Source organism: Apium graveolens, chromosome 4, assembly GCF_009905375.1.
Source record: "Apium graveolens cultivar Ventura chromosome 4, ASM990537v1, whole genome shotgun sequence".
Lineage (NCBI taxonomy): Eukaryota > Viridiplantae > Streptophyta > Magnoliopsida > Apiales > Apiaceae > Apium > Apium graveolens.
The window spans coordinates 234,217,116-234,234,392 of NC_133650.1; the positions used below are offsets into that span (position 1 = coordinate 234,217,116).

The following is a 17,277-nucleotide window of genomic DNA, read 5'->3' on the forward strand; positions in this document are numbered from 1 at the left end:
ACTGCAGAAATTCGGCCTAACAGTCGAACCCAACTGCAAGGCCCAAACAAAGAAACCAAGGCCCGAATGAACAGGCCCAACAGAGCCCAACATAAGAAAAACAGGGAGCACAGAACACGGCCAAACCACGGCCAAAAACACAGCCACCAGACACGGCCAACCGCCACACACCACACACACTAACACATAATTACACACACAATATATATACGTTGTTGTATGTATATATATGCATATACCAGGAAGAACGGAGCCTGAACCTAGACCAAGCCACCGGAATAAACAAGGCAACGGTGATGGAACAGGGGCAAGAAACCGGCGAGACGGAGAGAAACAAAAGAAACCGAGGAAATAGAGAGAGAACAGAGAGAGCAAAGAGAAAATAGAGAGAGAGTGAAGAGAAACAGAAGAAACCGCATATGAGCGGGTGTGTTTGTGGGCTGGTGACACGTATCTGTTAATTGGATACATGTCAATTTCTTTTATAAGATTTTGACACGTATCCCCGACATTTCCGGGAACCAAAATTTCGCTCCGAAATCTGAATTTTAGCGAACCAAACCACCCTTAAAATAGTTTCGAAAAATTGCCAAAATAAAGTTAAAATAATATAAATATCCCGAAGTTACGAAAACATAAATTTCGTAATTTTAAAAACAATTTTTAAGGTGCACTTTGTACCCGCTTTTTAACAAATAACGAAACGACGCGCGGGTTAAACTAATTCTGAAAATTCCCAAAATAATTTTAAAATTCTCAGAATAATACGAACTTAATAAAATATGAGTTTCATGATTTTTGAAGATTTCCTGAATTAAATATGGATTTTACCAATAAACACAATCAGAAAATCATTTAAAAATAAATAATTAATGAAATATTGATTTCTCAATTTTATAAATTCCTAAAAATAATTATTGAAATTATAAAATTATAAAACCAATTTTAGAGATCATCCAAATATTTATGGAATTAAAACTATAATAAAATTACATTTACAAGCGAAATAAAATCGTATAACTCAATAAATAATCACACAATCCAATCTCACATATCAACAGATCACAAATAAATAAATAACAATCAATAACTGCTGCCATAATCAATACACACATTTATTTAATTATTTAAACGTTTATTACACTTTTAAATATTAGAATAAAAAGAAAAATACACGAGTCGTTATATCCTTTCCCCTTAAAAAGATTATGTCCCCAGAATCTGACTTAGCTAAACAAATGAGGATATTTATCAAGCGTGTCTGACTCTAACTCCCAAGTAGACTCTTCTACTCGAGGATTTTTCCACAAGACTTTTACTATAGGAATCGACTTATTCCTAAGGACTCGTTCTTTACGGTCTAGGATTTGGATCGGTTGTTCCACATAGGATAAATTTGACTGCAGTTCAATCGGTTCATATTCTATAACTTAATTCGAACTAGGGATATAGGGCTTCAACATGGATACGTGGAACAAATTATGAATGTGATGCCACTGCGGTGGTAATGCTATCTCGTAAGCAACCTTTCCCACTTTCTTCAATACCTCAAAGGGTCCTATAAATCTAGGACTAAGTTTTCCTTTCTGACCAAAATGCACTAACCCTTTCCAAGGTGATATCTTTAGTAACACCAGAGCTCCTATCTCGAAGTCCATATCCTTTCTATACAAATCTGCATACTTTCTCTGTCTATCTTGGGCTGCTTCTAACCTTTTTCGAATCAACACTATTACATCTCTGGTTTGCTGAACCCACTCGGGACCTAATACTTTCTTCTCTCCTACTTCATTCCAATAAAGCGGTGATCTACACTTACGTCCATACAAAGCTTCGTAAGGCGACATCCCAATACTGGCATGGTAACTGTTATTATACGAGAACTCAATCAAAGGTAGGTGTTCATCCCAATTACCCTTAAAATCCAAAACACAGACTCTCAACATATCCTCTATAGTCTGAATTGTTCTTTCACTTTGGTCGTCCGTCTGAGGATGATAAGCGGTGCTCATATTCAACTATGTTCCTAGGCACTCTTGAAATTTAGTCCAAAACCTGGAATTAAATCTCGGGTCTCGATCTGACACTATAAACACAGGCACTCCATGTTTGGTAACTATCTCATCCAAGTATAACTTAACTAGTTTTTCCAGCGAATACCTTTCATTGATCGGAAGAAAATGCGCTGACTTAGTCAATCTTTCAATGATTACCCAAATAGCGTCGTGATTTGCTTTCGTCCTTGGCAATCCTACTACAAAATCCATAACAATCTCTTCCCACTTCCATTGGGGAATCTCCAAAGGTTGTAATAATCCGCTTGGTCGTTGATGCTCCGTTTTCACCGTTTGACATACATGACACTTACTAACCCAATTGGCAATATCCTTCTTCATTCCTGGCCATCAAAAGTTTCTCTTCAAGTCTTGGTACATCTTAGTACTACTAGGGTGGATAGAAAACCTAGAATTATGCGCTTCGTGTAATACTTCATTCTTCAATTCCGTTACATTATGGATCCAAACTCTGGATGAAAATCTATACAAACCTTGATTATCTTTTTGAGTACACAACTCTTCTCCCGTCAAAGTATCCGACTCTTGTTCCATAACTCCTTCTTGACACCTTTTGATCTTTTCCATTAATGCCGGCTGGAAGGTAACTTCATATAGTTGCTCTTGACTTTCACTAGGTACTCGAACCTCAATCTCCATTCTTTCCAAGTCATGGGCTAGTTCTTCCGCAATCTTAATTCTATTCAACCTTTATTTTCTGCTTAAGGCATCAGCCACCACATTGGCTTTACCTGGGTGATAATTAATCGAACAATCGTAGTCCTTGATCAGTTCCAACCACCTTCTCTGTCTCATGTTCAAATCTTTCTGCGTGAATATGTACTTCAGGCTCTTATGATCTGTATAAATATCGCATTTATCTCCATACAAGTAGTGACGCCATAACTTCAGAGCAAACACTATAGCCACCAACTCAAGGTCATGAACTGGATATTTCTGCTCGTGAGACTTTAATTATCTGGAGGCATAAGCAATAACTTTGTCATGCTGCATTAGCACACAATCCAATCCTTTCAAAGAATCTCTCTTCTCACTCTCACTGTGAGGAGATGACGCGTCCTGCACAAGAGACGCGTCATGAGAATGAGACGCGTCCTCATCAAAGACAACTATGTGGTGCTGAGGTTTACTTGAAAATGGAATGATTTCATCATCAATCCAATCTTCTATTGCTGAACCACGTGTAGCTTGGGGGTTTCTCTTGTGTTTTACCTTCTTTTTTCCAACTCTTGCGCTCAAAGGGATGTCATCAATAGACTCAAAGGGTTTCTCTTGAAGCCTTGTGATTTAATTTCCTCAAAAATTGAAGCTTCAGCTTCAAGAAAAGAATTTGTCCTGTGAAGTTCTGGTAGTGTGGGGGAAAATGAAAGATTAGATGGGTAATCAAAACCCAACCTCTTTTGAAAGCTTCGAATGAGTGAAATTTAAAAGATGACGCGCCCTCGCCTTCCAGCTGAAACAAGAAAGTAAAAACCTAAGGGCGCGTCCACGATTTAAAGGAAGGAAAAAGATACAAAATGAGTCCACGATTTGGAAAATGGTAAAACAAGAAAGACACATCAAGAAATATGAGAAGAAATATGGAGATTTCCTATGAGAGGACGCGTCCTAAATGTTTGTCGCATGTAATTTGCAGTAGATGAAAGACTCAACTGGGAGTAATGTGTAAGTAATAAGGAAGTTATATAAAATTCAGGGTATGATGTGTCATGATTCAGAGATGCGCCCATGTTACCTTCGTCGCAGAAGAATAGTCCTAGTATTTTATTATACTATGCAATAAGCAAATGTTAGGACGCATCCTATAAGCTAGACGTGTTTACATCGTGAAATATCATGGAATTCTAATCGATTGGTAGTGAAAATGGGAGAAATTTGTCTAGAAACATGCAAATAAAAATTAAGGAAGCAAAATATGGCGGTTTTACGTATACTTACACATATACATATAATAGAAAATAAAGAACAATCGAGTATAGAAACGAAGAACACGAATGGTTTTTTACTTATTGGGGTCAGATTACTTGATGAAATAACAAAATAAGAGTGGATTTACATAACTTGTAAATTGAGGAGTTAATTCATTACAGAAAATCGAGAAATGGACGGTGGAATGGCCGGATCTTGAACCTGGAAACCTTGATTCAAACGGCAGCGACGGTGGCTTTGAGAGAGAAAGAAGAGTAAAATGGGTTTCTTACTTTGAGGAGGTATTTATAGGAAGGGTGGAAAAAGAGGAATGATGACATAAGTGACATTTGTAATACAACGGCTAAAAAATGATTCAGTTTTTGGAAAGCACCTGTACAAAATGATGACGCGCCCACGGTAAAGGACGCGTCTTGGAGCTTGAAAGAAAGTAGACCAAATTTTCACTAATGCTTTTAAAGTTAAAATTCCAATTTTTTTTTCAACTACAAATGAAATTTGGGGGTAGTTGTTATAGCCAAAATTTGGCATTAGATCATTCCGGGTCACGAACGGGTCATTGAAGTCAAATTGGGGCAAAAGGAAGAGAAATTAGGTTTTGCAAGTCGCAATGTACAGGGTGAGGATGCGTCTTGCACCTTGGACGCGCCCTCATCAGTTGGAATGCAAGACATGGTTTACATGCTGAGGAATCACAATGCAGGGAGTGAGTCTATGCATTTTGCAGGGCGAGGACGCGTCCTGGCCTAATGAAATGCATGGTTTTGGATTCACTTAGATGGTTTGGGCTTGTCCTCACCTAGGACAAGGCAAACAAGGACATCTTGAGGAGAAGGTAAGCATGGAAAGAGAAATGGAGGTGGTTTTCACTAACGTATTTATTGTAGGTACTCTTTGAAGAATTCCCTCTTTGAGTTGGTCAAGGAGGAGGATGTATGTGAAAAGTTTGAAGGCCTTTGGGGGTATGCCTGATGATTGAAGGCCTCCTCTTATATTCAACGGGTGTCCTGGTTGGGGATGCTGGGTGAACATTGGTGTGTGCTTTGGGAGCTCTATTCTTGTATTCAACGGGTGTCTTCGTTGGAGAACTTTGGAGTCATCCTGCACTTTACACTCAAGAGTTTGGGATCACATGTCCTACTATTTGGTGGGTTATCCTCATTCGGGGGAAAGGGATGTGTCCGGCATTTGAGGTGGACCGTGGTTATACCTGCGTTCGTAAATTAAGGGAGATAGTTGTACCAGAGTATTTTCCTTGCGCAGGGAGATGCACTATCCGTGAAGACATACGATTACGAGCGAGCTTTGGGTCTTTGCGGTTGAGCCTCATAGTTGGACATTCCTAAAGCTAGCGGAAGATAGATTCTGTAAGGACTTCTACCGGGCCTAGGAATGAGAAGTCTAAACCCATTAGATTTCTTGTTCCCCGAAAACTACGTCAGGCTTGATCCCTAAATAAAGGGTACGTAGGCACATTGAGAGGGTAAGAAGTTGAGAGCTGATAAGGAGCCACCACTTACCCTAATCAATCCCAGCCACCAATTAACACACAACCACCACACACCGCTCAATTTTACGGCAAAAACTATTGTCACGGATCTTAATTCCGGCGACGAATCTCAAATTTTGTTATTACCAAATTCCTCTGTCAACACTATACATACACAACAACTGTAATTTCTGCGGATAACGTTGCTAAAGCCTACAAATGTAACAAAGAAGGTGAAAAGGAAGGCAAGAAACAAAAATTATAAAAGAGCAACTAGTCATCTATTGTCTAAAAAAACGGAAATCGGACATTTTACAGTGATTAATCAATTAATTGGAATGATTAATTGGAACATTAATTGAATGTGTTTAATAAAATATAGATATACTAAATTTATTAAACTAAATATATTAATTTATAAAAAAATGCAGTAACTAATCGAATTATAAAATCTACATTTGAAATTAATCATATATATTAGGAATTTTCTTTGCAAAAAAAAAAATTATTATTAAGCCCTAAAAAATTTTGTGAGTGGATTACAAAAAGAAAATGTGACAAAAGTGTAACATCTGCATCTCCCATTTTCCTGTAGTAGTCTGAAGACAAGAACACTGACAAACTTCATCAAACACAAACTAAAAAACAAGCATAATCTTGATTCAGACCAAACCCTCTTTGGGTTTGATTCTTCACCAACATCCATTATGTTTTCATCATCAATAATACTCACCTCTTATCTCAATCTCTTTCTCCACGCATCTCTTTCTCTCCTCTTAACTCTCTCCCTCTCTCTCCTCAACATCCCTTCTCTCTCTCTCTACGCTCTCCACACTTACATTCACCCTGATGATGTCTCTCCCTATAATTCCAACACTAGGGCTGCTATTCGTCGTCCTGGTGCACCAGAAGCTGAGCTCAGACCTAGAAAAAAGACCAAACAAAACTTTGAATTTGATGAAAATAAAGCCCAGATCTTTAGGCTTAAACTTAGTCATGCCCATCTTCATTCAAGATTGCATTTTGATCAGTTTCATAAGGCTTTTAGCTCTACTTTTGTTGCCCTTTTTAGTTTAGTGTTGCATATGTTCTTGAAAGTGGACAAAGATCATAGGATTCTTCAGAATTCTACTATTGTTCCTGTTTTGTTGTGCTTTGTGGGTGTTTTTAGGGTGTGTGTTGTGGTTTTCTTGGTGTCGTTTGAGCAGTCGGCTTCCAAGAGATTGGATAAGCAGTGTAGTGTTATGTTGGGGATTTTAGGATTTGTGGTAGGGGTTTTGTTTGTTTTAGATGTTTTTCCTAAGTGGGCTTTTGATTTTAGGTTGGAGTTTTTGGATGGATTCGGTAAGCTTGTTGTTTCGGTGACTATGGGTGGGTTAGCCGGTTTGTTGTATATGCCTGCTGCTAGGAATGCTCGTGCATTTTGGCTTGGGACGGATCAGAGTCGTAGTTATTTATCGATTATATCTTGTGGATGGATTGAAAGATTGCTTCTTTATGGAAGTTCTTTATTGGCTGTATTTACTGCATTGCTTTGGGTTAGTCCATTTGCAAATCTGTTAGTTAATAAGAATAATACTAGTGGTAGGAAGGGATTGGGGGCTGATGAATTGGTTGGTAATGTTGGTATGTCAAGTTCGGATTTTGATAAGTTTAGGCAATTGTGCTTGTTGGTTGTGGGTATTTTGCAAATGCTGACTTTGCGGACAAATGTGCAAATATTTTTGAACGAAGCAGTGTTATCTTGGTACCAGAGATTGCATGCCAGCAAGGTTCCAGACTTGGATTTTAGCAGGGCAAAGGTTTTCCTGCACAACCACTACTTGTGTCTTGTAGCTTTGCAGTTTTTTGCGCCACCAGCATTGGTACTTCTCTTTTTTGGTGTATCTCAGATTGGTGATAACTTACATAAAAGTATCCATATGTTATGTAGTTTGCTTCCTTGCACTGCTTTAGTTAAAGAAGTGGCCCTGTTTATGGCATGGTGGGTTATCTTTATATGGTCAATATTTACTGCAGGAAGCCTTGCTCTATATCGACGTGGCATTTTGTATGTATCATGATAGCTTTTCTTGTTGCGTCCCTAATTTTTAAATTTTGGCCTTCGCGATGTATTTTTCTTTTTCTTATACGGGATTCAGAGTATCGATCATGTAACGGATTTCCATTCTCGAATTTATAGAACCGACTTGCACATTTTCTTGAGGCTTAAATTGGTATCCCCTCTATTTATTTTTTTCATATGCTGCAAATTGCATGCTTGATCTTATTGCTGTGATGCTTTTAAGCATATCTATCCGATATAAAGAATGTTATTTATAGTTTTAGTATCTTGTGCAGTTTCATATCTGTTACCTTATTGTATACATCATTGTCCCAATTTGTTGAAAATACTTCATGTACATATACAGATTTAGGCCCAAAACATAGCATCTTAATGTTTAAGCATATATCATATTCTCTCAGCTAGATTTATCATAGGTCTTTAGTTTGAGCACTTGTAGTCTTATGAGTTAATTGATTTCAGTATTGAGTTCTGCTGATTCATATTTCAAAGGTCGGTATCGTGTTTGACTTTTGAGACCAAAGTTGTCTATTTGGGAGCAGTGCGGACTGCGGAGTACACTAATTAGAAATATTAGTCTATATCTATAATTTTTTAGGAAAGTTGCTCATTGAATCCTATATTTGTACAGTTCTAGTTCTGATGTGAATCAAATTCTTATCAATATATTTCTAAACTGGAAAATAGTTATTTCAGTTAAAAAAATTTAGTAAATTTTCAGTTAGGTTCCTTTAAACTATTGGCAAGAATATTCCCGGAAAGGCCTTTTAGTAGTAAGCACTAGCACATAACTAGAACTGGCGAACAGACATTTGATTGAAAAGTATCATCTAGGATGCAAATTTGTATCTAATTTAAAACAAAGGCAGATTAAAACTCCCTGATAAGGTTATAACCATTACACTCACATCAATTTGGACAATTTCACATTGTCCACATCCCTTGTATCTCTTCGTACACCAGAAATGAATGAACATACAGGCTAACTTACATTTTTTTTCTTTCCCGTCTGCTCATCCTCTTTTTGTAGTCGAAAAGGAGCATCATCCTACTGACTCTCTGGAATGTTGGTCATTCTTCTTACCTGTCATATCTAATCTATTTCTAACATTTTCACTACATCTAGGACACTGCTCGTTTTTTATAGTGCTAATTTAGGCTCAAGCTAATTCAGATTAGTACCGTTTGAACTTTGAACCATAGAAGCACCATTATAATGAAGTTTTTATAATTGAACTAATAACCAGGTTTGATATCTGTTTAATTTTTCAAGATGTTGACCACATAATATTTCTGTCAGTCTTGTGCTATATAATCTCCTATAAATGATTAACTGTATTCATTCTGTAAGATAAAAATGCATATAAGCTTTAGGTCTATTCATGCCACCGTCCAACTGATATTTAGAGAAGCTGTAAGAAGTAATTCTTGTCCATTGAATGAAGAAAAGCAGACACCCCTTTCTTCAGTTGATCGCAGTTCAATATAAAGCTCAAATGTTCTTATATATGTTTAATGACATAGTAGAATATTACCAGAATATACTGTACTATCTAGACTTGACTAAAAATCGTACTCTATATACGAAGATTAATTTTCATCAAGTAAACGATCACGAAAATCATCAAAAAGTTGCAAAATCCATAGGCAATATAGGATTAACCTTAAATAGGTTATTCAGTATCCAAAAAGATAGGATATTCAATAACCTAATTAAGTTTAAGTAAATGGTCACTAAAACACCAAAAAGTGGCAAAATCCATAGGCAGTAAATTTAAGATTAATCGCGGCCAAGGTTTTGCGAGTTACGTATGAGCAATTTAGTGCGATTATCAAATTGGCATGAGATCGCACATGCTCGCGAAAAATCGCAGAAATAAAAACCCTAATTATCTTTATAACCATTCATACTTGTCTTTTTAAATGTTCATAGCCTCACAATTTTGCATTTCAGAAGGCAAAGAGAATTCGAGGGAGTCAAGTTCGAAATAAATGATTTCGAAGCCTTTGACGTGCTAACTATCATCGATTGAAAGGTTAATACTTTGGTGTGATATTTCTACCAAGTTGATATTTGTACAATACTACTATGTTGGAGACTTGTTATATGTGAAACTGTTTTAAGTACCATTCTACTGCTAAATATTGTAGAACAAACATTTTCAGTAAGTATAAATGTAGATATTTATATTAAGTAATATCATTTTTGGCAAACAATCGTACCAGTAATTGGGGTTCAAAATTGGATCTTTAGCTTTTCAAGGTTTTGCGCATTTTACAAGACTGGATTAACCTTGAATAGGATATTGAATAACATATTCAAGTTCAAGTAAGTGATCATTAAAAGCACCAAAAAGTGGCAAAATGCGTAGGCAATATTGTTTTGTACAGTTGGACCCTATTTTCCTCCAAAATGGGAAATAATGGGTTTCACTCGTCTCTTCTCCCTATCTGTGCTACCATCTCAATTCTCATGTTTCTTGTCATTCCAAGGTGTTAATCTACTATATATATATATATGGTTGGCATGATCTACTTGTCTTGCATTTCATTTATATAACTGTAGCTACTGCATATGTTGTAAGTTATGTGTATGTGCATGTTTTGTTCTCCGTTAACCATTGGTTTTTTGTTACCAAGATTGAATGTGTTTAGTTTGGATACAGTGAAGGGGTAATAACAGCTTTTGGTTGCCTAAAGCGGGTAATTGTGATCCAAAATTGAACTCAAAGCTTTTGGTTGCGGGACAACATTTGGGTATCAAATAATATTTGTGAATGCTTGAAAGGGGAATACTCCTTGTTTAAGCTGGGTTGGAATTTCACTTGCGGCAATGGAAATTTCTGTTAATTCTGAGAAGGGGTAATAGGTATCATGACTCCTGAATTTGCTGCTCTGTACATAATACAAAGTTGTGAAGAATGGGTTAGGTTTACGTCAGCCCTGGTTGTCGGAAATTAATTGTGTTATTGTGTACAAAGATGCATACTAAAGGGCCAGCTTGTTAGTAATCCAACTCTTGTATGTATCATCACAAAACAACAGTTGACAATTTTGCTTTTACCCCCTTAAAATATATTATCACTGTTCCATTGAATTATTAGCATTGTTCAAATTCTTCCTTACACAATTTGAACAAGGTTAGCAATCCAATAATGGAACAATCGACGGATGGAGTAGCACGCAATCCAAAGTTCAACTGGCTAAACCAGTAGCAGGCGGACTAGGGTACTCCGTATTCTTTGAAAATTGCTGTTTTCTTTTAAAAGATGTCTGGAATGGGGAAAAATAGATTAAGCCAAGGGCTTTGCTCCACCTATTCTCACATCTTTCCTTCCCAGGTTTAGGAAAATGAATGTATAACATCTTACATTTAATTACTAGTAATAACGAATTATCGTAGATTGTGTTTCGAGATTGAAACTTTATTTTCAATAATGAATTTGTATATAATTGGAGAGCAATCCTATGCTAACCCAAATGAATCCTAAATGACACATATCATTCTATTCATTCGTGAGACTCATGTATATGAAATATTGAGCAATGACATCTCATCATTTGGAAAATATTTTGGGAAGGTTTTTACGTACTCTAACATTTCTCATAATTTAATCCCCGTTTCGCCTAGATTTTGAGGCTCATGTAACATACATGGTATTTATATGTCACCGGAGTAACCACTCAAACACGTAATTTGAAATGACATACTAAGTACTTATTTTAGAATGTTGAAATGAAATATCTAAGGTACTGGCTGGTTATCTTCCAGCAGTTATTTGTAAGGTTTCAAAGTAGTAGAATATTTAACATCCACCGAATGTTTGCTCATTAGGCATGGGCGGATGGTAAAATCACAAACCTAACAAGTTCATTCATCTGGTAAGGTAATTCATAATACTAAAGTCTTGAAAGATATCACAAAAAATAAAACATAATCCAAACCAAATTCTTGAATAAAAGCAAAACAAAACACAATTTAATCAAGTCTCACACAACACATCCTTAAAGATGTGTAATCAAGCATCCCACAGCTACAAATGAAACACGAAAGACAGTACTAAACAACACTGTCTGTAAACTAACAACACAATAAACAAAACACACGGAGTGACTAGCAATTGCTAAATCATCTAGAGGTGAACCAAGTCAATACCCGAACCACCATTCCATGTTCCCAATCAAGTTTAAAAATTATTCCTTAAAGAAATGCCATTCATAAACATCCTCTACTTCTTGACAAACAACAAAAACATTTACCACGGTTCGTTCTTGACTCAGAAACCCTTTTCTGCCCACTTTCAACTTCAGCTCTAAAACAATAATTAATAATGTCTATACTTATTCAGTTGCCCTGGTGACCTGGCCCCTTGGGTTAATTGCAAGGAATCGCCTCCTTGATTCCTTGAATTGTACGAGATATAAGATTGTTCACAGTTTCAACTGACTCGGCTGAGAGCTTAGAATCAGGGGAGTCATAGATCATTATCTGAAAACCCACAGTCAGAAGAGAACCACCGCTACCAGCACCACAACTACTTTCTTTTCCCACCATTTCATTGGAGCTGCTAGGTCCGGAAGAGTCAGGAAAGCAATCTGGAACTATTGCAAACCCAGACGGAAGGATTGTTATACATGCAGAGTCTCCCCCGTTCATAACCACATTCATTAATGACTTATCAACAGCTGCCGAAACTATTAATGATCCGAACGCATCGTTGGATGTCTCTTGTAGTATCAGCACATTAGTCTGATTTGAATTACCGCCTGATGCCTGCAGAGGTAGTTAAACCAAAATAAATCAGAAAACGAAGAACGGACCTATGATTTATTGGCAATCCATCTACGTTCATTTATGTGAAGCTAGAGAAAAGATAGCACAATGGAGAACACGTCCTATTCAGTTTATTTCCATAAGAAAATAAAGGTTCATATACCTATCAAGATTTAATTTCCAAATGACACAAGTACATAGATCAAGTTTTTTTTAAAAAAATGATTATTAAAAATTACTGCATATACATGAAAATGCAACTTATTTACGACTGATGTACTAGCAGTGATGCTGTTTTTCTTTGGCTTGATTATTAAGTACTTTCTTTTGTGGATAAGACTATACGAATACTCACATTAGCACTCAAAAGAGAGATTTTGTTGCCAGAATCTTGGCCCTTGGCAATGCAGACCATCTGATGCATTTGATCACCATGGGACAAAAGTTCCCACCGGCTCCTTAATTCTTCATTTTGCAGTAAATCGAACAATTGCTGCTGTTGCATAGGCATCCAAACAGATGATGCAGCACTTAAAACTATGCCAGAGGGCTCTCCCAGGCTCTGAACACTTTTCCGTATCATCAACCTTGCACCTTTTCCCACATTCCCTACTTGGACAACCTCCCAATTGTGCATTGTTGCACAAACTCCAGCAGAGAAGTTACGAGTCATGCGTTGTGCCAGTTTTGCCATGCTTGTCTTACCAGTTGGTGTGATGACTGTTTTCATGAAACTAAATCAGAATCCAGTAATACAATTATCATCAGACAATTTAATGAAGACACCAAATTACCTGAATGATCTTCAGTGGGTCCCGCAGAAGGCATAATGGTTGCCAAAAAGTCGCATTGTCTTTGAAGTGCTGTAACCCACTTTTGTGCACCAAACCCCATGCCAGACCTTAGTAAAGGACGGTACAAGTGGTGAATTGAACTCTCGTCAAATTCTGTATGTTCTACCCAGATAATCTGCAATATAAGATTGAGACATGACCATAATATATAACGTTAGTCAGAGGCCAATTTTGTATTCATCCATACCAGCGCAATGTAGGATTGCAATAGCACTGACAAGATCTCAACTAGGTGTACAAGATAATATGAAATTGCACTTGGAAGTGGAAATCTATGGGATCAGTTTAATAGAAAACTATTTAATGATGGCAAACATGAAGCTTAGAAATCCCTCTAACAGTCTATAGTAGTACTTTATTTAAACAGCTTCAGAGACATTGCTAATATGCACGGATCAATAGATTCTGCACATGAAAACGTGCATGTACTTGTGGGTACTTCATCATGATGATATGTTCAAGAACCCAGTATTTGTCTTTGTTTAAAACTGATGAAAAGCCACCAAAAAAACAGACTCTTTGTAAGGACCGAGAGCAGTCGCACACTTGGTATTGGTTTATAAAAAGCAGGGTAAGAAACCAAGAAGGGTTTGACTGATATACTTTAGATAATATCCTCTAGAAACAAAACATGATCATTAGGAAAGAGATACAATACTATATTATAGTACCATGGTTTGATAAGTCGAAAAGTACTATATGAAACTGCATCCAGTTCATATAACCTCGTTAACAGTACAGAAAATTTGGGGACGAAAGAGGGATGATACTTCCAAGGCTTTTATCTGTGAAACAACTTGGCTAGCATAAATATAAGAACTGGAAACCACTAATATTAAATGTACTCGTTTACTTTCGATGAAAAAGTTATATATACCTTTAAGATGTAGATCAAAACAAAAGAAGCAGCAATTTACAGGTAAACACTAAAAGGTTCAACTTATAAGGTAAAAGTACGACGGCTTCTTATTGGGACTAGATAAATAAGTTGTTTCTAATAGTCAAATTCAACAAGGATAAATCACAAAGAATACAGGAGGTGAGGCCATGAGGTTACATGTAAAGATACAGAAATAAATACATAATAATGTATCAACAATTACCTTAGTATACCCATTAGGCATATCTTGCACAACACATCCAGAAGGATGCCTCCTGCAATGCATGAATGTTTGTGCATTTGGCACTTCTTGAATGGCGTCAATAGAAACGTCAACGACAGCCCACAGCCCATCTCCATGTTGCTTGCAGAATCGGAGAAACCTTACTTGACGAGTGGGGACCAACGGTGAAATGACTTGAATTTCAGCATGCATCTACAGTGTAAATATTAATCTGAGTTTGGTACTCATCTAGGTAATTTATAACAAAAAATATATGAAAGAAGTTTGAAGATGTGTACCAGTTGCAGGGTACCATTTACAGAGCCACCCATACCACTAGAAATCACATCCAGAGTATTGCTCTTTACAATCATACCAGGAAACATTTCACCCCAGTGATTCTGTAAAAGAAGAGTCAAGAAAACCATAACTAAACATACAGACTTTCTAAATCTACAGTAAAAGAGAATGCAGATAAAAAACATGTATCGTCAACACCATTGCTAAAATTTCTGGTTCGACCACAAATTGAAGCACAAAAAACTTCTTTGAACATGTATGTGGAATCAAATCTTCCAAAACATGAGGTAATTTCAGAAAAACTAAAGTAAAATAAAAACAAAGTATTGAATTGAACAACTTACTGCATCCATCATCATCTCTACAAAGCCCGCGCTGTTGATAGTTGACACGCCAGTGGCCCTGGTACCCTCAGTCCTCAGACCAGGTGTCTTGTCAATGCAAGGAGTGATTATCCTTGTGTACTCCTCCACATTCATTGCTTCAACACTTCCATCCAGACTTCTTATCCAGAGTGGATTATTAATTTGAGTCAACTTCAGTAATTCATTCATTGCATTTGAAGCAAGTTCAAAAAGCAAGGATTTCTCAAATGGTGTATTAAGTCCAGGCACGCCAATAGATGGTTTGGTTGAAGGCCCTGCAAGCATTGTATTTGGGACCCCAGCACCAAAATCAAATCCCATAGGCAATGCTGCCCCTTCAGGACCTAAACCAACAAAGCCATTTCTTCCTACTGCAAGTTCCAGGTTGAAGTTAGACATTGCAGGAGGGAAAGGACCAGCTAAAGGCGGCAAAGGTCTTCCTAGGAATTTTCCAGCCAGGGCACTCATGCGACTGAGTTCCTCTTTCAACCTCGCATTCTCCATCCGAAGATGATTCTCCTCGAAAGATATCCCGCCAAGTATTGGTCCTCCACCACACCCCCTGCAAATCGGATTTCTCATGGCTTCCTTGATAGCAATGTTCTCTATCCGGAGCTTGTCATTCTCTTGTTTCAGAATTAAGTTCTCATGGCGCTCCAGTTGAGTCTAATGATCAAGTAAGCAACTTCAGTTTCATTGGAAATAAAATGTAGTGCACATTTATCGACAAAAAGAATCTACAAAACTATAGTACCTTCATCTGTGTTCGTCGATTCTGAAACCAGAACTTCACTTGCTTGTTTTCTAAGCTCAACCTCTTCCCTAGTTCCAACCTTTGTTTCTCATCAGGGTGGGGATTCTCCTTGAATGAACTAAACAAACAAAAAACAGCATTCAAGACATAAATAATGAAAAAGAAGAATCAAACAACTAAAATCTGCACAATGTCATTGAAACTTACCCCTCAAGTTCTTGAATTTGATAAGGAGTATGTCTATGGTATTTCTGTTTTCTCTTGGATTTACCCCTTGGCCTTTCTTGTTCATCACCTGATGCAGCTTCCATAGGTTCACTGCCAGATTTGCTCTCAAAGTCCTCTTCCCTAGCGATTACCATTGCACCAGTCTCAGAATTTCCAGCAACCAGAGCCATCTCATCAAGACCCTCCATCTTCAGTTTCTACATACATTTCAATACATTATACTATACAACAATAATAACATAAACAAGATAACAAAAATAATAAATGAAGCAAAAAACGAAATCCACCAGAGAACTAAAATGCACGAACATAACCAAGAACTATATATGTAGTGTGTGTGAAAGAGAGAGCATACAAGTGCAAAAGATAGAGCAGAAGAGTTGAAGACAGGCTGAAGAATAGGTGGACTAAGCAAGTGATGCTGAGGAATAGAAGCAATGGTCATGTAGTTAGTGGTGTAAAGACTATCAAACAACAGCCCAGCATCACCACCACCACTACCAAAGAAACCCCCTAAACTCATCAGATGTAAATCCAAGAAAACAAACCCTTTCCTTAAATTTCTTGAACCGCTACAAAACCCAAATATAAATTTGACAACAACAAAGGCATAACATATTTACTACTAATCTCACTTTTTAGATTCAAGTCATGAAATCAAAGTTATGATATGGCCTTGATTTTCACCAACCAAAATTTAAGTAGCAATAAAAAAGGGTACCAATACACAACCACAAAGAGTAAGCCCTTATAATTACTAGTACTAGCTAGTGTAGCAAAATATCCAGTTGAGACACAGGCAATATGTCTTCACAGTTTATAGCTGTCATTAGTGAAAACAACAGCAACAATGCTTAGTACAAGTAGCAAAAAAGTGTTGACTTTTTGTAGTACCTTTATAAAGACATGCAATGAGAATCAGATATATTAGAAAGACCCAGTTGACTACTTTTCCCTTTTTCTCACTTCTAACCAAACTTTAGTCCTCAGTTAGTGTTAAAAGGCCATATGGATATGGGGTATCAAATATACATTTATAATATTATATACAGCATAGCAGACTGAGGTATAGAGTGTTACAAGTACAGTGAAGAAGGTGTTATGTGGTTAAAGCTAAAATACAAAGTTGGGATTTGTGTGGGGTCCTTTTGTTATAAAAAATTCCCATAATAATTTATAATAAAGCATAGTACAACGTTATTAAATTAATAACGCTCGATAAATTAATATTCAATAAATTATTCGATCTTGACATAACAAAAATGGTGTATAATAATTTCGATTAATTAATTATCTCGCTGAACTGATAAAGAATTTATCGTTCCAAAATTATTAATTTAT

The 17,277-nt window shown here is 36.8% G+C and overlaps 2 protein-coding genes across 6 annotated transcripts; one reads left to right on the forward strand and one right to left on the reverse strand.

Annotated features, from left to right (window-relative positions):
• The first annotated feature begins 6,053 nt into the window (after positions 1-6,053).
• LOC141720692 (uncharacterized) lies at positions 6,054-10,655 on the forward strand. 3 transcript variants are annotated; one of them, XM_074523254.1, is made up of 3 exons: positions 6,054-7,358; positions 9,513-9,594; positions 10,225-10,655. In XM_074523254.1, exons 1-2 carry the CDS (start codon positions 6,201-6,203, stop codon positions 9,552-9,554), a joined length of 1,200 nt encoding a protein of 399 aa, XP_074379355.1. In that variant the 5' UTR covers positions 6,054-6,200; the 3' UTR covers positions 9,555-9,594; positions 10,225-10,655. The 3 variants fall into 3 exon arrangements, with proteins under 3 accessions (XP_074379355.1, XP_074379356.1, XP_074379357.1); XM_074523255.1 differs by having other exon boundaries at positions 9,516-9,594; XM_074523256.1 differs by lacking the exon at positions 9,513-9,594.
• Positions 10,656-11,487: 832 nt separating this feature from the next.
• LOC141720694 (homeobox-leucine zipper protein ROC6-like) lies at positions 11,488-16,909 on the reverse strand. 3 transcript variants are annotated; one of them, XM_074523259.1, is made up of 9 exons: positions 16,831-16,909; positions 15,916-16,133; positions 15,709-15,826; positions 14,934-15,620; positions 14,589-14,690; positions 14,290-14,502; positions 13,127-13,301; positions 12,688-13,052; positions 11,488-12,332 (listed from the first exon to the last, which is right to left on the reverse strand). In XM_074523259.1, the coding sequence occupies exons 2-9, from the start codon at positions 16,122-16,124 to the stop codon at positions 11,934-11,936; spliced, it is 2,268 nt and encodes a 755-aa protein (XP_074379360.1). In that variant the 5' UTR covers positions 16,125-16,133; positions 16,831-16,909; the 3' UTR covers positions 11,488-11,933. The 3 variants fall into 3 exon arrangements, with proteins under 3 accessions (XP_074379360.1, XP_074379359.1, XP_074379358.1); XM_074523258.1 differs by lacking the exon at positions 16,831-16,909 and adding an exon at positions 16,572-16,747; XM_074523257.1 differs by lacking the exon at positions 16,831-16,909 and adding an exon at positions 16,292-16,747.
• Between the last annotated feature and the right edge of the window lie 368 nt (positions 16,910-17,277).

Coding starts and splice junctions, on each gene's coding strand:
- LOC141720694 (XM_074523257.1), bottom strand. CDS start 16,459: ATGAGTTTAGGGGGTTTCTTTGGTAGTGGTGGTGGTGATGCTGGGCTG. Junction 14,503..14,588: donor TAAATGGTACCCTGCAACTG/GTACACATCTTC, acceptor TTTACACTGTAG/ATGCATGCTGAAATTCAAGT. Junction 13,053..13,126: donor ACCCACTGAAGATCATTCAG/GTAATTTGGTGT, acceptor TCATGAAAACAG/TCATCACACCAACTGGTAAG.
- LOC141720692 (XM_074523254.1), top strand. CDS start 6,201: ATGTTTTCATCATCAATAATACTCACCTCTTATCTCAATCTCTTTCTC. Junction 7,359..9,512: donor TTTTTGCGCCACCAGCATTG/GTACTTCTCTTT, acceptor TTTGCATTTCAG/AAGGCAAAGAGAATTCGAGG.